At 51.5% G+C, this 21,061-nt stretch overlaps 3 protein-coding genes and 2 long non-coding RNA genes across 25 annotated transcripts in view; 3 read left to right on the plus strand and 2 right to left on the minus strand.

Annotated features, from left to right (window-relative positions):
• Nucleotides 1-12,346, plus strand: part of GFOD2 (Gfo/Idh/MocA-like oxidoreductase domain containing 2) — a 39,917-nt gene extending 27,571 nt beyond the window's left edge. For 11 of the 13 annotated variants that reach the window (XM_081513081.1, XM_081513078.1, XM_081513087.1 and 8 more), the window contains 2 exons: nt 1,340-1,682; nt 10,827-12,346. In XM_081513081.1, the coding sequence (XP_081369207.1) occupies nt 1,424-1,682; nt 10,827-11,725 (1,158 nt within the window). In that variant the 5' untranslated portion in view covers nt 1,340-1,423 and the 3' untranslated portion in view covers nt 11,726-12,346. Of the gene's footprint in view, nt 1-1,339; nt 1,683-7,970; nt 8,542-10,826 lie in introns of those variants that run through there. The other 2 variants (XM_081513088.1, XM_081513089.1) reach the window with 2 other exon arrangements.
• Nucleotides 2,936-7,830, plus strand: LOC145514668 (uncharacterized). The gene is made up of 2 exons (XR_014060290.1): nt 2,936-6,971; nt 7,131-7,830. It is a non-coding gene; the product is annotated as an uncharacterized LOC145514668 (long non-coding RNA).
• LOC145514667 (uncharacterized) lies at nt 4,576-15,145 on the minus strand. Its single transcript, XR_014060289.1, has 3 exons — nt 14,589-15,145; nt 8,398-9,870; nt 4,576-4,878 (listed from the first exon to the last, which is right to left on the minus strand). It is a non-coding gene; the product is annotated as an uncharacterized LOC145514667 (long non-coding RNA).
• Nucleotide 15,146: 1 nt separating this feature from the next.
• Nucleotides 15,147-17,091, minus strand: C7H16orf86 (chromosome 7 C16orf86 homolog). 6 transcript variants are annotated; one of them, XM_081513105.1, is made up of 4 exons: nt 16,870-17,091; nt 16,403-16,632; nt 15,816-16,033; nt 15,147-15,712 (listed from the first exon to the last, which is right to left on the minus strand). In XM_081513105.1, the coding sequence occupies exons 1-4, from the start codon at nt 16,942-16,944 to the stop codon at nt 15,303-15,305; spliced, it is 933 nt and encodes a 310-aa protein (XP_081369231.1). In that variant the 5' UTR covers nt 16,945-17,091; the 3' UTR covers nt 15,147-15,302. The 6 variants fall into 6 exon arrangements, with proteins under 6 accessions (XP_081369231.1, XP_081369230.1, XP_081369226.1 ...); XM_081513104.1 differs by having other exon boundaries at nt 15,147-15,739; XM_081513100.1 differs by having other exon boundaries at nt 15,816-16,050; nt 16,408-16,632; nt 16,840-17,091.
• A 111-nt stretch (nt 17,092-17,202) lies between these two features.
• On the plus strand, nt 17,203-20,953 carry ENKD1 (enkurin domain containing 1). 4 transcript variants are annotated; one of them, XM_081513093.1, is made up of 8 exons: nt 17,203-17,271; nt 17,453-17,555; nt 17,639-17,845; nt 18,388-18,560; nt 19,872-19,997; nt 20,089-20,252; nt 20,353-20,489; nt 20,580-20,953. In XM_081513093.1, exons 2-8 carry the CDS (start codon nt 17,468-17,470, stop codon nt 20,738-20,740), a joined length of 1,056 nt encoding a protein of 351 aa, XP_081369219.1. In that variant the 5' UTR covers nt 17,203-17,271; nt 17,453-17,467; the 3' UTR covers nt 20,741-20,953. The 4 variants fall into 4 exon arrangements, with proteins under 4 accessions (XP_081369219.1, XP_081369220.1, XP_081369216.1 ...); XM_081513094.1 differs by having other exon boundaries at nt 17,203-17,261; XM_081513090.1 differs by having other exon boundaries at nt 20,353-20,953.
• Nucleotides 20,954-21,061: the final 108 nt, after the last annotated feature.

Genomic DNA, 21,061 nt, shown 5'->3' on the forward strand with positions numbered 1-21,061 from the left:
TCTGATTTTGTTATTGACTAACTGGTGATGTCCATGGCCTTCTACTCATGATTACTTGGATTACTGTGATATTGAATGATTTGCCTTGTAAACAAACAGAGATCATTCTATCATTTTTGAGATTGCACCCAAGTACTGCCTTGTGTCCACATAATGCAGTACTTCATTATTTCATTTTATAACTCTTGTGATCAGGAGGGAAAATGCTGCAAAAAGTGAGACACATTCATTGTTGAAAATATGGCAAAGTTCAGAAAACAAAAATCATTCACAGTTCTATCAATTTATAATCATTATTAAATTAGGTCCTTCAGTTATATCCTCTCTATGGAGTATGGTTATTGATGTAGATAGCTTTGTATATTCTCATACATATATACTTTTTTTTGGTTTGTTTTAAAGAATATTGATGTCGTGCTTCACATATTGTTTTCCCTTTTTCAAGGAATACATGGTGATGTCTTTCAGGTCATTGAGGGCCTTCTACTCATGGTTTTCAGTGGCTCCATAGTGTTGTTGATCTAACCCACTACTGTTATTGAACATATATCTCATTTCCCTATTTTTTGCTATCATAGTCAACATTGGCATGGACGTTTTTGTATAAAAATGTCCTTGTAAATATCCTTGTTATCACTGCTGCTGCTGCCTGTTTGGTAGTTTTTTGTTGCTATTTTGGTTTCTAGTGAACCTTTTCCTATGCTTGCTACCATAAACTTTTAGATTATAATGTGTATAGCACCTGGGCTTCCTGGGTAGCTCAAATGGTAAACAGTCTGCCTGCAATGCAGGAGACCTGGGTTGAAAAGCTGCCCCTGGAGAAGGGCATGGCAACCCACTACAGTATTCTCGCATGGAGAATTCCATGGACAGAGGAGCCTGGCAGGCTGTAGTACATGGGGTCGCAAAGAGTCAAACACGACTAGGAGACTAACACTTTCACTTTCATAACACCTAGGTAGTTCTCTTTTGTCTTTTAACTGTACTATAATAACACTCTTCTTTTTCTTTCTGTAATATATTATTAGAGAACCATGAACTTGTACAGTTAAGGCCCTGAAGGTTAAATGGTTTGACTAGAATCACACAGAAAATTAAGTATAGCAGGACAGGAATTTGAACGCAGCTATACTCATTTTTCAGCTCTCCTCCTCCTAGTAGACAGATACTGCTAATATCCTTAGTCTCCACGGGAGAAGCTTCTACAGCATTCCCCTATGGAGCAGTGTGTCTCTTGTCCTGTGTGGCAGAGAACTTGGCTGCTTCCAAATCAGCCCAGGAAATTGCCTCTGCTGAGCATGCCCTCCCCTAATCGCCAGTGTCCTACTTGCTGTTCCAGGAGCCATGTGTGACCGTGACTGTGGGACAGTCGTGCTCATGCCAGAGACTCTGGTGAGGAGATGAGTTGGTGAAAGAAGGCGGCATGAAGATGCTTCCCGGCGTGGGTGTGTTTGGGACCGGCAGCTCCGCCCGGGTTCTGGTCCCACTGCTGCGGGCAGAGGGGTTCACGGTGCAGGCCCTGTGGGGAAAGACCGAGGAGGAGGCCAAGCAGCTCGCCGAGGAGATGAACATTGCCTTCTACACCAGCCGGACCGACGATGTCTTGCTGCATCAAGACGTGGATCTGGTGTGCATCAACATGCCCCCTCCACTCACCCGGCAGATATCTGTGAAGGCTCTAGGTACGGGCAGATGGCGCCTCCCTCTTGGGAGTCCTTGAGCATCCTTGCTTTCCTCTGGGCTTGGGTCTGGGACAGCTCTCGTCCCTGAAGCAGTGCTGAGAGAGGGCACGTTGGGAGGCCTTATAGCTACGGGAGGAAATGCCCCAATGGCTGGGAAAGACACCCTTCTCCACCTCCCGTAAGTAAATCCCCAAGCAAAAATTAAGCAGATGCCTAAGAGCTGGCCTATCACAGGGGCTAGAAATGATTACCTTCAGGCTTTGTAAAGTTTGCCTCTGTGAAATCGGAATTCAAAGACCTGGGCCCGCGGAAATTGGCTGTGATTGATGCGTTTGTTCTTCATTTCCGTGCCATGCAGCACCACAGAAAGGAGAAGAGGGTGTGTATCAAGGCTGCCATTTCCCATATTTTGTCAGTCCTTGACTAGACTGAGCACACATCCTTTCTGTCATGCTTTGCGATTGTGTACACCAGAGGCAGGAACGCTCTTTGAATGCACAGGCTCTCCCCAATGGGACCACACGTTGGCCTCCTCGCATCCCTGCTCCCTCAGGAAGCAGTGGGCCTGGGCACCTCCTGCCCCGGCTGGGCGTGGTTTGGTGAACTGTTCTCCTGCAGTTCCTGTTGGGCTGTTCTTTCCTGTCGACAGTAGGAAAAATTCTCCTTTGTCTTACATGAATCAGAATCTAATTTAATAAGGAAACAAACCAGTCAACATTCATCCAGCAATTCTTAAAAAAAAAAAATCTCCTATGTGCTAGACACTGGCATGGTATCATTCTTAACATTCAGAGCAGTGTTGGAATAGAGCTGTCTCTGCTTTCAAATTTCACAGTCCAATCAAAGAGACTGGAAGTAACACACGTGGCCAGGTATATGAGAAAAGACTTAAGTAACAATTCGGGAAGCATATAATTAATTGACAGAGTAATTGTTGCATATAAGGTGACAGGAGCCAGGTGTCCATCTTTGACCCAGAGATCTCTGAGTCTAGGAACTGCTATGCCGTGCTTGTCTTTCCTGTAGTCTGAAGATAAGAAGGTGTCTGTCACCTCTAGCCCAATGGGCTGTAGAGGATAAATGTTCATTGAAGTGAGCAGAACAAGAGTCTGTCTGGTTGTTGATTTGGGGCATGTAAGTTGTGACCAAAAATTACAGATGGTTTGTCTTTTCCAGAGGGCTCTCTCTGAGGGTGTTGTGACCTTGGAGCTATTCACTAGCCCTAGATTTTTAGAGCAGATCATGCTCCCAGATTGGTTTGGAAGTAGACTTAAAGTCAGCACTTTAAGAGAGGGCTACTTCAAGGGAATCAAGCTACCGTGGGTTCTTGACTTCTAGCCGTTCCTTGTGGCATGAGTGCAGGTTGGTGAGGGTGTGTGCAGAGGCAGAATTGTAGAGGCTCTTAGTCAGCTTCTTGAACTTTAGGATTCCCACAGAGGCCATTTCCTAGCTGTGTAAGGAGGAGGAGACCCAGAGTTCTTTGGGCACAAGCCTGCTGGTTGGTTTCCGGATACAGGAAAACACTGGACTTTGGACCATTTAATATAAACAGGAAGGACAACTTCTGGGGTCTTGTATCCCAGCCCTCAGTGAAGTAAAACCATCAGCCCTGTCTCCACACCTCTGTTGTCAGGAGGGAGGAGGGTAAGAATGTGGGTCCTTGGTCTGTTCTTGCAGGTACATGATCCCAGGGCCAAGTTGGTTGGGTTGAGAGAGCCACATTGACTGGATCTGCCATCAGGCACTGCCCACTCAGGCCCCAAAGGAATCACCGAGCCTATTGCAACCATGAGGTTAACTCCCTGTGTGCTTGCTTGCTTGCTTTGTGAGAATTCTGACTTAATGTTAGCTCATATGGAAGAGGCCATGAGAACTGCTCTAGTTTTTCCAAATGACTAAATATGAGTACATAAACTGCTGTAGGCAGAGCACCAAACTGACCTTGACATCAGGCCCCACTCCTGGTCCTATTTCTGTTCCTGTCAACCTCTGGTGGCCCCTGTGAAATGGAGGTGTCATTCAGTCTTTCCAGCATGATATGACTGCCTCCGTATACTGACCAAGAAAGACTCTGGCGTCACGTTACAGGGGAAAGCCTGGCTTTCCTGTTGTCCCAAGTAGAAGAACAGATTTGTTTAAGTTAAATTCACATCAAAAATAAATAGTAGGAGTCTCCTCTGAATATTCACTAGGTAAATGTTCAGATGTTCACTGAGTTGAATGTAGCTCAGAAATGAACTAAGCATTCTAAGTCATCTCAAATGTGAAAAACTTTTCTGTGGGTTGGGGGACTATATTTAAGTTAATACCTCAAAAGCAGAACCCGTTCTTTCCCCCTGTAATGTAAAGCTCTGGAAGTATCTGGTTCTTGTATACCGTTTAGATGAAGAACAGAATAGACACATTGATAGTTACAAAAATGCAGTGTATTTAAAAGGGCTCAGAGTCAGCATTCCAGAACACCCCTACCACTGTTCCACCTGTGTATTCCCGTGTATGAGTCCCTCTATATATGCATGAGAGGATATTTTTCTGTGTTTCCCACTTGCATATCTCTTTTTTCTTTTTCTTTTTTTTTTTTTACCCTTTCTGTTATGAGTGCTGTGTCTCTTATGTTTCATTAAGGATATATCTTATATCTTTAGGGACTTATATCTTATATCTTTAGGGACTATAAGCTTTAGTCCCTAAAGCTTATATCTTTAGGGACTTCGCTGACAGTCCAGTGGTTAGGACTCCACGCTTCCACTGCAGGAGGCACGAGTTCAGTTCCTGGTCTGGGGAACTAAGGTCCCCGCATGGCCTATTAATTAATTAATTTAAAGGATATAAGCTTGAGATCCTCAATCTTTTTAGAACCAGGAAAAAAAAAAGACATGTTTACTTAACAGGATAGCTGTTGAAATACTCTAATTTTAGATAAGCTCTTCCAGATTTTGAACCCATGAGAAGTTAAATCATAATCATCTCAAGTCTCTATGGAGTGAAGGATCCTTCTTGCATTGCCCAGCATTGTGAAAGGTTAAGTCAGAGAGACGAGAAGCAGTTAAGTGAGGCATGCAGCATCTGTCCAAATTTGCAGCTATAAAGCAAATCTATGACTTAGACTGTTCTTCTTCTAAAACATTTGATGCCAGTCAGAGTACTGTATTTTCTTCTTTTGAAATTCACAGGCATAAAGTCAGAAATGTCAGACCTGCAGGGACGATGAAGAGAGTATCTAGTCCAACCTTTCTCAGAGATGCTGAGCCAGCAGCAGCAGCATCACCTGGGAAATTGTTATAAATCCAAATTCTGGGCCCCTTCCCAGACCTTCTGAATTGAGGCAGGTGAGGCCTACCAATTTTTGAATAAGCATTCTGGGTGATTCTGATCCACACTAAGGATTGAGAGCCACTGGTCTCATCCAACATCTTCATTTCCAGTTACAGAAACCCAGGCCCAGAAACATTTTAAGGTCCCAGCATCTCACTAAGCCTTAGTGCTGTAGGCAAAATTGCATTTCCCTCAGCTTCTAAGATCATTGTATTCTTATGTCATTTCTGAGGCCATAAAGATAGTTTCTTCCCTCATTCTTATTAGTTTTTTTCTAATAAGTTTATAAGTTTTTTTCTAAAACTAATCCTTGGACTTATCCTCTAGAGATGGACTTTTCACTTCACAGCTCTTTGCTATAGCATCTTGCATGCATGCTTGCTAAGTGGCTTCAGTCATGTCCAACTCTTTGCCCCTCAGTGGACAGTAGCCCACCAGGTTCCTCTGTCCATGAGATTCTCCAGGCAAGCATACTGGAGTGGGTTGCCATGCCCTCTTCCAAGAGGTCTTCTCCAACCCAGGGATCAAACCTGTGTCTCTTATGTCTCCTGCATTGGCAAGCAGGTTCTTTACTATTAGTGCCACCTGGGAAGCCCCTGTGGCATCTTACTTTCTACCTTTATTTGACTTTTCATTTTCTTCCACCTCAGATTTCATCCTTATGGCTTTCCCATGAATTCCTTAGAGGAGAAGGAGGGACTCTATATGTTTCCTTTCTCAATTTAGAAGTGGTTCCAAAAAATTTTAATGTACAAAGTGCCCCAACATTTTTGAAACAGTTGAATGTTTTCCTAAGTCCATCACTAGAAGGTAATTTTCTGTGCCCATTTCTTAGCACTTGTGTGCTTCATTAGAAAAACACTGGGTTTGCCAGTCCTTTTCCCCATGCGCTGTTGAGGTAACAAGGGATCATTCCTCTAGCAGCCTGACCCAGATAATTTACTCCCAAGAACACCAGTCCCTTGGGGTACCTTCTCTGGCCCCCAGTCCAGATCATGTCCGTGCTGTGGACTCTCATGTTAACATTTATATCATCTTCATTGCATTGATCACAAAGGCAGTTCTGCATGTATTCACATGATAATTTGATTCATGGTGCTATCTGCCACTAAAGTGTAGGTTGTCTGAAGGTAGCCATCATGCCTGATGTATCCCAGGGCTTAGCACAGGGCCCAGCACACTGACTGAATGATAGTGTCACAAATTCTGGCTGTACAAGCCCAGTCTGCTGGTGTGACCCAGGGAACTGACAGGGGCCTGTGACCCAGGAGAGACTGGGCTGTGGACAGCAGTGATTCTGTCTGGTGGCTTTCAAACTTATTTTTCTAAGTTTCAGAACCTTTTTTGTTTTGTTTGTTTTTAAAGGCAGAATCCATGGATTTTGTAAAACATGAAAGTGGTGCTTTTTCTGGGGATGCTCCTCTCCCCTGCTGTTTGAAATCACGTATTTAGTCCCACAGCTCTAGAGAGAGGGGCGGTGGTGTTGTCCCAGAGCTGTGGTGCGTTACTGAGAAACAAAAAAGTGGTCTGGGACAGCTTCTCGGGGGTGCGTCACTCCTGGGTCATCTGGGAAGTGTGAGCCGGGAGAGGCTTGTTCAACCTCCAGATTTCATCTGAGCTAATGGCACTCAGCATCCATGCTTCCCCATTCCGTGGAGACAAAAAGTGATTTTCAGCTTCTCTAACCTCTCTTTCGACTTTCTAACAGGAAAGCTAGATAAACTTAAGTAAATATGTCTCTGGAGGCACCCCCAGTATCTTCCTCAAGGTACACGCCCTGTGGCCGACAGGGGCCTGTTTCACTCAAGATGGCCTTGAGCTCCCACACTGATTGCACTGCTGGGTCCCAAGTTCAGAAGCTCTCCTGTCGTTCAGCCTCAGGAAGACCTCTCCTCCTTCCCTGACTGCTCGTGGCATGAAACAAGAGATGCCTTTAGATTCTGGTTTTATCACCACCAGACTCTCAGCAGCCACGTGAGTCCTTTTCCTCCCAGCCTGCCCCCTTTCCTCCCCAGCGTCCACCCCCCACTTCCCGCTGTGCCCAGTCAAAGCAGGAAGCCTATGGGTTGGCCAGAGAGGCAGCTCTCACACAGGGGACCTGAGAACCTAATTTCTCTTTACTTCCCTTGTCAGCCGCGTGTTCAGCAGCCGAGTGACCAGGTTCTCCCCCAGTATTGTGATTGTCCGGTCCCTAATCCTAAAACCCTTCCAGTGTGGGGAAGGATCGAGACCCTCCAGGAGCAGACAGTGAGAGCAGTCGGGGGCGACTCTCCGCAGGGCACCCCTCCAGCTCCAGTACAAGGGCCTGTCCCCTTGCCCAGGCCCCCTGCCCTGTGCACACGGCTCCCTGCCTTGGGCGTGTGACACTTGGCTAGCCATTCTCCTGGTGGTCCTGCCAGTACCTGTTGTAAAGCTTTTGCTATTATTTGGAGAAGAACAAGAGATTTCAAGATCTTTGTAAAGTGAGGAGATTGAATTACATCACAGGCGCCTGATCTACATGTGCTCCTCCTTGCCACAGCACTGAGGTTCACAGCACTGGGAGTTCACACCCGAGAATTCCGTCTGCATAGACGACCAAGGCCATGTGGGGTTCTCAAGGGTCAGGGTGGCGGGGAAAGGGCAGGAGGTGAGGAGAGCTTGGAAGGACTGGCCAAAGGCACCAGATTATCCACTGTGGGCTTTGTCAGGATATGAGCTTCCGAAGGGCTGGGCTGGACTTAGCTCTCTGAGAGGCCTGATACACAGTACATTGAATAAGAAAACTTGTCTGTGTTCATGTTGATGTTTAAATGCCTTTTTAAAAATTAAAATTTCAAAATATTGAACATCAGTATTATTGGCCTGGAAAATGTAGCTTCTGTGTGAGTCATAAAATCTAGGTCACAGTGGGCCCTTTTTTGCTGTATTTATGACATCTGCTGAGTCTCCCTTGGTGATGGTTATAAACTGTACCAATGACAGAGCTGGGCTGGGCTTTTACATATACTGCCTCATTTGAGTTACTCTTCTCTTCTACCCTGCATGGTAAATGTGACTCTCCTTCTACAGCACAGTAAACCAGAACCCAGAGAGGTTTAGAAATGTCCCAAGTCATGCAGCAATCAAGTGAGAGAACCAGACTTTGAACCCTAGTGTCTGGGTCCAGAGTGTGAGTTCAGCACCAATGATGCCCTTTCTGGGCGGTCAGCTGTCCCGAGTCCCCACTGTTTCTACTGCAAGGTGACCAGCTGAGTTCCCCCCAAGCCTGTGTGAATGGAATCCAGTTCCATCAAATGCTACACCCTGCAGTGGGCCACCAGAAATTATCTGTGTCTCAGCCATTCCCCCTCTGAAAACACAGAGAAAACTCTCAGGGGACCAAGGGAAAGACACCAGAGTTACTGGAGATAACACATACCTGGAGAAAGCATAATCTTGACCTGGCTGCCTCGAGATACAGGTATCTAGGCTTGGAGACTGTTCTGCCAACTGGGAAGTGCCTGTGCAATGGGAGAGTGGAGCCTGGATGGCACTGGAGGAGAAGCCTGAATGTTCCGGGAAAGTAAGCAACAAGAGATATTCCAGCCCAAGACTTTGTGTCCTGAGCACAGCGACTAGGCCTGGCCCTTCCTGTCCATCGTGTCTGTTTAGCAATCAGCGCGTCTCCCCAGCCGCCAGGTCTTCGTGTAAGAAGCAGATCTCTTCTCACATTCAGTGGCTCGAGCAGAATGAACAGGACAGGGACCACGGGAGGCAAAGGGATCAAAAAGAAAACTTTAGAGGGCGTACAAAGCATGTATGTATGACCTTGTGGGTAGGCAACTGTAAGGACTCTGGCTCATTCTGAATGAGGTGAGAAGCCAGCAGAGGGTTTGATGCAGCACAGAGATATGATCTGATTCATCTTAAATTTCAACAGAGTTACCCTGGCTTCTGTGTTAAGACTGAGGGAAACCAGTTATGTTGCCATGGCAATAATCCAGGTGGAAAAGAGTGGTGACTTGGATGAGGCAGGTGGCAGTGTTGGTAGTGAGAACTGATGAGATCCTGGATGTAGTTTGAAAGCCAAGCCAGCAGGGTTTATTGATGATTGAAAGTGGGATGTGAGAGTGATTACAGTGATTTTGACTTGAGCAGCTGGGAGAGTGCAGTCACCATTGTCTGAGATGGAGAAACTCAGGGACAGGATTCCATCCCCATACCTTCCCCCCACCTTGAATGTCTTTGTGAGTGATGCTACCAGCTCTCTATCCTATTTCCTCCACTGCTTATAGACCCCATGTAATCCTTCCAGCCGGTTTCCTGGTATGCACTCAGGGCTTTAGAAATCCCGGCTCCTGGGCCTTTCCTGCCTCAGTGCCTTTGCACATGCAGTTCCCTGCCTGGATGCCTTCCCCCCTTAGGGGAACATCTCCCTAGAACATCTGCATCCTTAAGGATAACCCCTTCCCTTATCCTGCCATTTGTACCAGACCCTTGAGCTTGTTCCCTCAAGAAGCCCATGACTTCTTGGAGGAATTGAGGAGGTAGGGTTTGAGTTGCACCCCAAGGGCAGTGTCTGTGGAATGAGTAATGGAATAACTGGATGTCTTCACCCTCCCCACCTTGCTGTACCCAAAGACTATGTGTGTATCTAGTCCATACCACTTCTTAGGCTTTTAAAATTTTCTATTGAAGATACGAGCACAAGACTTTCTTCTACTTGAACCAAGTTGACAGGAATGCTCCAGGAATTGGTGTCTTGTGGCCGTTCATACCCTCATGAGCTTTCATCTTGTGATGTGGAAGAGTGTTCATCCTTTCCGTTTCCTCGTGTGGGAGCTGCTCGAGTCCTCTTGCTCTCTCTCGAGGGCTTTGTCTAGCTTTGTTTTGCTCTCTCAGTGCCTTCCAGCTGTGGTGTATTCAGAACAGGTTTGAGACAGAAAGGATGTTTTCTCTCCCTTTCCCCTTCGACTATAGCCAAGCATTTTCTGGCCTTTTGACTACACTAACATGTTGGACCAGTGTTTTTGAGGACAGTCTGCAGGGACTCTTAGAGTCCTTTCTGCAATTACAACCGAGAGTGCCAAGCCCATCCCCTAGAACATAGATTTTATTTTCTTACCCCAACCTGATGATCTAATAAATGCATGAACATAAGATAAGCACGTCCACCTCTCCAGCCCACTTGTATTAGGCAGTGTTTTCCAGAGAAACAGAACCAATAGGATGTATATTGAGAGAGAGGGTAGAGATTTATTTTAAAGAATTGGCTTATCTGGTTGTCGGAGCTGGTAGATCCGAAATCCACAGAGCAGATCTGAATTCTAGCAAGAGTTGATGCTACAGACTTGAATCTGAAGGCAGTATGGAGGCAGAATTTCTTCCTCTATGGGGAACTTCAGTCATTTTTTTTCCCAAGGCCTTCATCTGATGAGTTGAGGCCCACCCACATTATGGAGGGTAATCTGCTCTATTCAAAGTCTACTGCTTTAAATGTTAATTAGATCTAAAGGGGTCTTCTCAGCAATGTCTAGGCTAGTATTTGATGGGCACCATAACCTAACCAAGTTGACACATAATATTAACCATGGTACCGCCTCTTTGTACCTCCCACTCCTGGTTTGCACCTTCTGCCTCTACTCCTTTCATTTCCCTGTAAGAACTTCTCTTTCTCAAACCCATAACTCTTTCCAGGCTCAGTCCCTGGATACTATTTTCTTCCAGGCCAATCGCCTTCCTCTTGTCCTAGGCCACAGCCTAGCCTCAGAGCTGGCTTTCCTGAGTCATCTGCCTTCCAGAAATGGGTTTTCTTTTCCCAGTGTGAACCCCCTGGATCTTTGAGATTTCCTGTTGTTTTCTTCTCAGGTATTGGGAAGAATGTGGTTTGTGAGAAGGCGGCCACCTCAGTGGATGCTTTCCGGATGGTGACAGCCTCACGCTACTACCCTCAGCTGATGAGCCTTGTGGGGAATGTGTTGCGCTTCCTGCCTGCCTTTGTGCGCATGAAGCAGCTGATTGCCGAGCACTACGTGGGCGCAGTGATGATCTGTGACGCCCGCATCTACTCGGGCAGCCTGCTCAGCCCCAACTATGGCTGGATCTGCGATGAGCTCATGGGCGGTGGGGGCCTGCACACAATGGGCACCTACATTGTGGACCTGCTGACCCACCTGACCGGCCAGAGAGCCGAGAAGGTCCACGGGCTGCTCAAAACCTTTGTGAGACAGAATGCGGCCATCCGTGGTATCCGGCACGTCACCAGCGATGACTTCTGTTTCTTCCAGATGCTCATGGGTGGGGGTGTGTGCAGCACAGTAACTCTCAACTTCAACATGCCAGGTGCCTTTGTGCACGAGGTCATGGTGGTGGGCTCTGCGGGACGCCTGGTCGCCCGGGGCGCGGACCTCTATGGGCAGAAGAACTCTGCCCTGCACGAGGAGCTGCTGCTGAGGGACTCGCTGGCTGTGGGTGCGGGGCTGCCCGAGCCGGGCGCCCAGGATGTCCCGCTGCTCTACCTGAAGGGCATGGTCTACATGGTGCAGGCCCTGCGCCAGTCCTTCCAGGGGCAGGGGGACCGCCGCACGTGGGACCACACCCCTGTCTCCATGGCCGCCTCCTTTGAGGACGGGCTCTACATGCAGAGTGTGGTGGATGCCATCAAACGGTCGAGCCGATCCGGGGAGTGGGAGGCGGTAGAGGTGCTGGCAGAGGAGCCCGACGCCAACCAGAACCTGTGCGAGGCACTCCAGCGGAACAACCTGTGAGCCTGTGCCTGGGCTCCCTGCCGCAGGGCAGAGGGCAGGGCAGGACCAGGAGCTGTGATGGGAGGGCTTTGCGGTAGCACAGACGGTATCTTTCATTTGATAGGTCCGCTTGGGCAGAGTTGAATTCCAGTGAATTTGAAGGTGGCCCCGGGGAACCCCCCCACCCCAGTGCCCACTCCACAGGCTGGTAAGGGGGTGGCATTCTGTTGCTGGGTCTGTGAGCAGGGCCGGCAGAAGCTTGACTCGGGGGGCTTCGGCAGCCTGTTTGTGGTTTTAGCTGGACGAGAAAGCACAGTAAGGAGCTAGCCTGGCTGATGCCTCAGGCCTGAGGAGGAGTGACGCGAGGCCTTGTTGCCATGCCCTTCCTGGGCTGGGGCACCTCAGGAATGGTGAGGGCGGCAGGTCATCCTTCAGGGATCTACACCTGCCCTCTCCCCACGTGACCTGGCCCTTCCGGCCTCCAGGCTACACCTTCCCTGGCTGGGAGGGGGTTTCTTTAGCAGGTGAGCTTTCAGGGGCTGTTCACCCTGTGCAGAGGGCCCCTGCTTTGGCAGAGAGGAGCCAAGGGGGAGAGCTCTGGGACATACGAGAAATGTTAATAAATCAGAAGGTCTGACACTATGGCATGTGGTTGTTGTCTGTTTGGTAGGTTGGGTTTCTTTAATAATGAAAAGCTTGTTGTTGCTGTAGATGGTGTGTATTTTTCTCTTTCCTCGTGGCTCTGTGGCAGCTCCGACCCACTGGATCCGTCACATCTAGCGGGCCACCCAGGCTACTACCACTGCCTGCCCTCCCCTTCTGGCTTATTCTCTGTGGCTGAATCCCTGCAAGAAATCTTTCCTCAGTGCACAGGACTCAAGACTGCAGGGGGCCGATCGGGCCTGATGTTTAAGAGACAGTGGGAGAGCCTGAGGTCTCCCTGGGCTAGAGGTCAGGAGGGGTTCTGTTCTTAAAACCAAGAAGTTGGCTCCAGGGGAGCCCTGGGAGAGGAGAGGTGGGGTGGGGGCCAGGGAGGCTGGACAGTATGAACGATGAAGGTGCTGCCCTCTGGCTAGGCCAGCCAATCACGGCCTGGCCTAGCCAGCCAGTCTCCAGCTCTGCATTTATGATCCTGTTCTCGTCACAGGAAGAGCCTCCTAACCATGTCCAGTCAGGGTGGAAAGAATACCTCTACTCCTTTGTTTCCTCTGCCAGGATTAAACCTGGACCAAACTCTTTCCCCTTGTCTAATCTTGCCCTGCCCTGGACTCCTCGCCAGAAAGAGAAAGGCTCAGAGAGGGTGCTCCCTCTTCCTCCTGCCCTTATAGGAGTCACCAGGCCTGTTTTCCCATATTGTCCTGGTTTCAGACCTTGTGAGATAAAATAACAGTTGCTAGTGTTGGGGTGTTCTTACTGTGTGTTGGGCCCCCGGAGAGACACTTCACATGTATTATTTCATTTAATATCCAAACCACTCAGCGAGGTACTACTATTAATATTCCCATTATCCAGAGCAGAGAGGGACAGAGGTACATGAACCGGTCAGGGTCCTCTGACTACAGAGCCCGACTCTGAACTACTCCTTCCCCCGTGGCTCCTCAGACTCGAGTGCCAGACACTGTCCCTCCCTGCTCAGGTCCCATCCAGGTTACCACCTCTCTACAACAGGAATCTCAGCCTGGCCTGAACTACAACTGTAGAGAGAACCCCACCAGGCAGGATGCTGGGAGAAGTGAAGGAGAAGCTGCCCCCTTCCTCCCAGCTCAGCTCCAGGTCATCTTTCTCTGTGATAATAGGATGTTGAGATCCCCCTCTAAGTTTGAGAATTGACCAAGAAAGCACATTCATCCACTGCATCTGACTGAGATGCCCTTATTAAGAAAGGGCCATGCTGTTGACCCACAGTGGCACTTAAGTTTTATAGGACTGGGCAGCAAAACCTCTTGTTTACAGAGGTGTGTTCCGAGAAGTCATGGTGCAGACTGAACATGGGCTTAGGGCAGAGTTACTTTTATGAGGTCCCAGGTCCTCTGTTGGTACTCCCCAGAGCCTAGGTCCATGGCCATCCTTCAGACAGCTCTACCATCATGTATCTCTTGCCTTGGTCCTGGGGAGGAGATGGACCTTGAAGTGGCCTAGATGCCTGTGGCCAAGGAAGCCAGCAGGGTTCTGGTTCCCAGAGGTGACAGGAGTCCCCCAACTGGCTCCAGACTTGTCCTACAGCGCCCCCTCCTGGAAGAGGCTAGCATCACCTCCCAGGGTCTATTACTCAAATCTCAGAATGTTCCCCAGGATCAAAGTAAAGTTTTTCCGAGCCAGTGAAAATGCAGCTCACTTTTCCTCTCTGTTACAGCAAGCAGAAGAGAACTTCCAGAATACCTCTTGCTTGTTTTCCAACCATCAACCAAATCTAGGACTCACATTCACACAGACAGTGGCAGCAGTCTCCTCACCTCTCTATCCCTAGGCTTTCCCTTCCTTATTCTGCCCTTCATGCTGCTGCCCAGGCAGCCTCTCCAGAATAGCAGACCAGGATCCCTTGTTGCCTACACCCCTCCTTATCCCTCCCAGACTCACCTAGCTTGGTCTGATGGCCATGCATCTGCTTCAGCGGACCCTCCTCCAGGGGGCTGATGTCTTCCACACTAGTAAGGCTTCATCCCTGGCAAACCTGCCTGGAAGCCACCCCACCCTCTCCTTCAGGAGTCTGGTGGAGAGCTGCCTCTTCACTCCTCCAGGCAAAGTGTCAGTCACCCTACCACCTGTGGCCTGTTCTCTGGGAGACTGGGAGCAAGGTCACGCACCCCTTCCTATGACCTGACAGCCCCTTTCCTTTCTCTTCCCCAGGCTCCTCCTTACCACCCTTCTCCATCCCAGGTGTTACCTTGTCTGACCTTCAGATTCATCTGCTGCTGCTGCTGCTGCTGCTGCTGCTAAGTCACTTCAGTCATGTCCAACTCTGTGCAACCCCATAGACGGCAGCCCACCAGGCTCCTCTGTCCATGGCATTTTCCAGGCAAGAGTACTGGAGTGGGGTGCCATTGCCTTCTCTGCAGGTTCATCTGAGGAGACTAAATGCTCAAACTAGGCCCCACCCTTACAGATTCTGATTCAGTTAGGTCTGGGGTGCTGTGCTGTGCTTAGTCGCTCAGTCAGGTCCAACTCTTTGCAACCCTGTGGACCAGCCTGCCAGGCTGGGGTTCTCCAGGCAAGAATACTGGAATGGATTGCCATGCCGTCCTCCAGGGATCAAACCCAGGTCTCCTGCATTGCAGGCGGATTCTTTACCAGCTGAGCCACCAGGGAAGCCTAGGTCTGAGGTAGTGCCCAGGAATGTATATTTTTGCAAATTCCCAGGTGATCCAGTGACTGCACTGGGGAATCCTCCACCCTTCTTCCCAGCCGCTCCCTCTTCATGCGTCCTATTTGGGGAATCACAGTCTGAGAAAAGGAAGAACGTTTATTTTTAGCAAACCCAGGATCCCAAGGAGGGACAGGGGCTGAGTCCCTTCCTCCACCTGAGGGCCTCAGGCTTTAGACTGCTGCTCTGGCTCAGGCTTGGGAGGGAGGGGAGTCATGGGGTGGGGAGTCAGGACAGTCACTTGTACTGAGGAGAGAGTGGGGGGACAAGCGGGGCATTGCAGACACTTAGCATCTTGTTGATGTCCACCTGAGTTGACTTGTCCATCTCAGCCTTGAGGCAACCGCTGACCCCCAAGCTGGGCAGACCCCCAGGCTCCTCACTGGCTTCCTCCCCCAGGGGAACCAGAGTGTGGGTGGGGGGCACAAGCATACTGGGGCAGGGCAGAGTGAGGTCGGAGCCCAGCTCACCTGCCACTGGCAGCAAAGCCTGCAGTTGCTCCACACCCGCCTCCTCGGGGACCACGGTCAGCTCCGACTCAGGCTCCACCTCAGCCTCAGCCTCCCTGTCCCCCTCCCCTGCCTGGCTCAGCTCAGGGTTGCAATAGTTGATGTACTGGTACAGGGGCCGCAGGCGCTGGGCCTTTCCTACAAGAACCCGGGGCAGGGCAGCAGCTGGAGTGCCAAGCTGGGCCATGTCAGGGGTCTAGCCGGCCGGGGACAAAAGGAAGGCTCAGGAAATGCCACTCACGCTCAGGCCCCAAGGTCACTGAGGGAGCCAACACCATGCTGGCCACCATTGGGAGCACTGGGGTTCCCAGACTCTTGCGCTTCTTGGCTTTTTTGTGCTGTTTGGCAGATGGTGAAGGCTCACTCTGGTTATTCTCCAGCTCCTCCCTCTGCAGCGACAGCTCCTGTGGCAGCTCACTCTCCACCCTAGGATGGGCTTGGTGGCTCGGGCCTGTGAGACTGGGGAACAAGGAAGTCTGAGGAGCCAGCCTGCAGCCTTGGCTTTTGTGCCCTGTCCTAGGGAACTGTCCTGCCTGCCTACCTCCCCAGGCCCTGATCCTTGTCCTTTTCCCGGTCACTGAGGCCCCGGACTGGACAGGGACCCAGAGATCATGGGAGCTCAGTCCCCTACCAGGCTTTGAGACTTCTGCTCTGCATATTCCCTACATCAGGGCTCTGGAGGGACAGAAGAGGTAAGGGATGATGGTGGTGGCAGGGGATAAGAATGGACACTGCTATAAGACCCCATTTAGGAATCCACCTGGGGTATGAGCCACCCCCACTCCACCTCCCCAGCCCCCAGCCTCTTCCTTCTGAAAGCCCCCTCACTTGACCGGTTTCCTCTTCGGACCATGACTGGGCCTCCCAGTGGAGGCCGTAGGCCTGGGACCTCTCTCCTCCAGTGCCTCCACCTCTGGCTTGTGCCTGTCTTCCTCCAGCTTGAGTCTCTCCTCCTGGATCTTTGGCTCTGAGGCAGGTCTTACTGGACGTTTATCTTCACCCTGGGTTTGGCAGCCCTCATGGGCTGGCACCAGGCACTGGTCTCCCATCACTGGACACTAGAGGTGACACATAGGTAACTGGTCACCATGGCCAGGCAAAGGATACAGGGACCAGCCATTAGACACTAAATACGGATGAAGGGCACCAGCCCATGCCCCTCCCAGCCTGTGGAACATGGCCTGGCAGTTACGGGGTAGTTGCACAGTTTGGTCTATTAAAGCGCTATGACCAAGTGTCTGAAGGTTAGACAGCCCGATGGTCACCTCAGAATTCTGAGCATGGCCACCAGGCACCTCTGTAAGCTGTGACTGCCCCACGGCTGTCCCTTCTTGGGCCCCTGGCCGCTTCTCAGCCCCTGCCGAGTCCATAGCTGCGGCGGATCAGCACTTCCTCGACGGTTGCTGGAGGGGCATCGAGGGTGGAGGGCGGATTCTGAGGTGCCAGACTAGTAGACCCTGAGCGGACCCCGGAGAGGATCGGGTTGGGAAGGGCAACTGACAGTCGTTCTGCCCCCCACCCTCAGCTGGAACTACAAGCCCCAGAAGGCTTTGCGCCAGGGCCATTGGCCCCTGACCTCACGGACGGAAACCATTGTTGCTTGGCAACAGCAAACCCGTCGGGTGGCTGCAGTGGGCGGCAAAACCGCTCGTGTGAGCCCCTTGCCTGAGTGAGGAGCCTGCCAACGGTACAGAGAGGTGGGCTGAAAGCAGAGGTGGCGAGCGCAGGCCGGGGCCGGGAGGCTGGGTGGGGGCCGGGAACGCAGGCAGGGCACGGCTGAGGTTAGGGCCCGGGCCCAGGGAGGAGGCACTGGGCTGAGACGCGGGGTTTGGCGCCAGAGACGCGTAGCCCGGCAGGCCTCAGGTGCACCGTTTGCAGGACGACGACGGCGGTATGTGTGAAGGTCCGTCCCGCATCTCAGGGCCCATCCCCCCAGACCCTATGCTCTGTCCTGACTACTACCGGAGGAGGCCGTCTTCGGGTGAGTTGGGGTGAAAGCGGCCTGGCAAGGGTCGGGCCCAGCTCCACCACTGACTCCGCACTCCGCCCCGTCTGGCCCCTCAGCCCAAGGGCGCCTTGAGGGAAACGCGCTGAAGCTGGACCTGCTGTCGCCGGACACGGACCCGGACCTGGACCTAGACGCCACCCCTCCCCGCGCCCCCCGCATCCGTCGGGGAGGCCTAGAAATCCTGGAGCGTGGCCGTCGCGGCGTGGGTGGCGTGCTGCTGCAGCTCCGGGGTATCTCCCTAGGCCCAGGGGCCTCTCCCAAGAGTAAGTTCTGGTCAGAACGGACAGCGAGGTGGCTCTGAAGTCAAAACAGATCAAAAGACGGCTGCTTCCCTTTCCTTGCTCTGGGCTCAGGCTTTACCTCGCAGAGTGTCTGTTTCCCCAACTGTAGAAGGAGGGGGAAATGCATGACTTCTTCGCAGGAGAGGACTAAATGAGGTATATCCTGGAAAAAAATCCCTTAGCTCAGCTTCATGGATTCATGCATCGTTGTTTGTTGAGTGTCTACTGTGCTCCAGGCTCTATAGGTGCTAGGAGAACAAGGTCGAAGAAGAGCATCATTGAATCAAGGGGGGAGACAATAAAACAAGTGAAGAGGTGAATAGGATATGCAAGGTGATTAATAGTATACTTCATAATCAAATATGTATAAAATCATCAGAAACAAGATAATTATGGTGTGAGGAAGGGAACAAGGTTGTGTGGTGGACTTTAGAGTATGTCAGGGAGGCAGGGTGTGGGCTTGTGTGTCCATTGGGGTAAGTTGGATTGTATGGGCTGTATGTAGGGCAACATATTTTCTCCAGGGAAGGACCCTAAAGACCATGAGAAGGAGAACATGAGGCGGATCAGGGAGATCCAGAGGCGCTTCCATGAGCAGGAGCACAGCCGGGAGCAGGGCCAGTCCAGGCCCGTGAAGGCCCTGTGGCGCTCACCCAAGTATGACAAAGTGGAGTCGCGTGTCAAGGCTCGGCTGCAGGTACCTGCCTCAGGGAGCCTCAAGTTTTGCCCACTTGTTGGCCAACAGGACATTATACTCTGACCTGAGTTATGAGGAGGGAGGAAACCCATAGGGGGCTGAGGTCACAGGGGATGAACAGCTGGTTCTGCTGCAGAGTGGGGCTGGGGCCTTTCTCCGAAGTGGTGATGGCTGGGCAATTCTGAGGGGCAAGTTGGAATTAGGCAAGGGGAGAATGGAGGAGAACATTTTATAGAGATGGAACCTCCTGGTTCCAGGGTCCCTGGTCCTAACACCAGGGACTTAGGGAGTGTGGGCAGAGGGGATGCTGTGTTCAGTTCACTATGAGGGAAGAAGAGCTAACTTCTTAGCCTGCTGCTACTGCTGCTGCTAAGTTGCTTCAGTCGTGTTCGACTCTGTGCGACCCCATAGACGGCAGCCCACCAGGCTCCCCCGTCCCTGGGATTCTCCAGGCAAGAACACTGGAGTGGGTCGCCATTTCCTTCTCCAATGCATGAAAGTGAAAAGTGAAAGTGAAGTCGCTCAGTCGTGTCCGACTCTTAGCGACCCCATGGACTGCAGCCCACCAGGCTCCTCCGTCCATGGGATTTTCCAGGCAAGAGCACTGGAGTGGGGTGCCATTGCCTTCTCCAACTTCTTAGCCTAACCTCACGCAAGTCAGCTGGACCCACATCATAAAGGGCCACATAAATCCATTTTTTTTACCTTTATTTCTAAGGACAATGGGAAGGGCAGGGGTATGTATGGTGGTAAGATTCTGTCTGGGGTAGCTAGTGGTGCCATTTCTCTATCCAGGGGTCTGAGAAGGAGAAGCAGGACTGAGAAAAAAGACAAGGTCATATGTGGGTGTGTTGAAGCTGAAGCTTTTGTGGGGCTCCCAGGGAGTGGGAATGTGTCCAAGAGGCAGATGGAGAATCAGGTCTGGATCTCAGACCCAGGAGTTATTGAGGACGAGGCTGAGGACAGTGAGACCAGGTAAGTGACCCTGGATTTGAAGGCTTGGAGACCAGCTGTTGGTGGCCTTGGTGGGGACAGAGCCAGAAAGCTTGGCTAGGAAGGAAAGAAAAAGAGAATAATGGCTGAAGCCAGGACTGAGGTAGAGGGAGGGATATTTGTTTTCTGAGAGATGTGAAAAACACACAGATTTAACTGCTGATGTGAAGGAAGTACTTATTCAAGAGGAAGGAGGCTGGGTCCAGAGCACTGGTGATAAAGATCCTGAGAGGCAGGAGGGACAGAGGCATGGTCTTATGGCTTGAGACCCTGACCTCAGCCTGACTGACCCCCCCTCTGCTCTGCCTTGGCCTCCAGGAGCCCGGCCCTGCCTCTGGAACTGAGCCAGCCCACTTCCTGCGGGCCCATTCCCGGTGTGGCCCTGGGCTCCCACCACCCCGTGTCCCCAGTCCCCAGCTAACCCCACCAGGTCCCAGTGCTAAGGTGAGAGGGTATGTGGGGGCTGGGAGGTGGGGCGGGGATTCGGGGCACCACGCAGTGCTGGCTGTTTCATCATGCTGGCTGTGTCCCGCAGGCTCCAGGCCCGGGTGTGGACTTCATTACCCACAATGCCCGCACTGCCAAGAAGGCCCCCCGGCGGCATTCTCGCTCGCTGCAAGTCCTGGCACAGGTGCTGGAGCAGCAACGGCAAGCCCAGGAGCACTACAATGCCACGCAGAAGGGTCATGTGCCCCATTAGTAGGTCCTACCGCTCCCCCCACTCCTGGGAAGGGGCACTTATGGAGGGTGGAAGCCCACATCTGTCTGGGGTCATCAACCCTGGGTCTGTGCATTGCAGCTTGCTGGAGCGCAGGGACCTGTGGCGGCGGGAGGCTGAGGCCCGTCGGCACAGCCAACCGGACCCGGCCATGCCCCCTGGCCATACTCGCATGCCTGAGAACCAGCGGCTGGAGACACTGAGCAGTCTGCTCCAGAGTGAGTACACGGGCAACGGGAGCTGGCTGGGGAACCCCCCAGGTACTGTGCACCCCTGCCCAGCACATACTGTTCCTGGGGCCCCTGTAGGCCAGAGCCAGCTGCTGCGCGAGCTGGTGCTGCTGCCTGCGGGGGCGGATTCATTGAGGGCCCAGAGCCACCGTGCTGAGCTGGACCGGAAGCTGGTGCAGGTAGAGGAGGCCATCAAGATCTTTTCCCGCCCCAAAGTCTTTGTGAAGATGGATTCCTGAGCCTTTTTGTGGGGACAGTGACCAGGTCTTACTGAAGGTTGCAACATGGTTGCGAAGGGCAGGATTGGGCCCCATCATAGAGTGGAGTTCCAAGACAGGAGCAGTGGAGGGGGGGCAGTGTCCCCAGAGCCCTCTTCCCAGCCACTGGTGGCTGTGGAAGAGCCATCCCAGCCTCGTAACCCTTTGTCAAAATTAAACCTTTTGTACACAGTGGGGTTTGTTTCCATAAGTGCTTTTCTTACCCTAGAAATGCCAAACCTGGCGTTCCTCCTGTGGCGTGACTACAGGAAGGCTTCTCTGATGCCCTTATCACACTCACTC

The sequence above is a fragment of the Giraffa tippelskirchi genome, chromosome 7, assembly GCF_054371585.1.
Source record: "Giraffa tippelskirchi isolate mGirTip1 chromosome 7, T2T-mGirTip1v1.2.pri, whole genome shotgun sequence".
NCBI lineage: Eukaryota > Metazoa > Chordata > Mammalia > Artiodactyla > Giraffidae > Giraffa > Giraffa tippelskirchi.

Excerpts from the sequence above, each read along its gene's own strand:
- C7H16orf86 (XM_081513101.1), bottom strand. The coding sequence starts at position 16,944 with ATGGACTCGGCAGGGGCTGAGAAGCGGCCAGGGGCCCAAGAAGGGACA. Across the intron at positions 16,633-16,839 it reads GCCATGCTCAGAATTCTGAG|TGTCCAGTGATGGGAGACCA; the intron begins GTGACCATCGGG and ends TGTCACCTCTAG. Across the intron at positions 15,713-15,815 it reads AGTGACCTTGGGGCCTGAGC|GAAAGGCCCAGCGCCTGCGG; the intron begins GTGAGTGGCATT and ends GGGTTCTTGTAG.
- ENKD1 (XM_081513090.1), top strand. The coding sequence starts at position 17,468 with ATGTGTGAAGGTCCGTCCCGCATCTCAGGGCCCATCCCCCCAGACCCT. Across the intron at positions 17,556-17,638 it reads CCGGAGGAGGCCGTCTTCGG|CCCAAGGGCGCCTTGAGGGA; the intron begins GTGAGTTGGGGT and ends CTGGCCCCTCAG. Across the intron at positions 19,998-20,088 it reads CACCAGGTCCCAGTGCTAAG|GCTCCAGGCCCGGGTGTGGA; the intron begins GTGAGAGGGTAT and ends TGTGTCCCGCAG.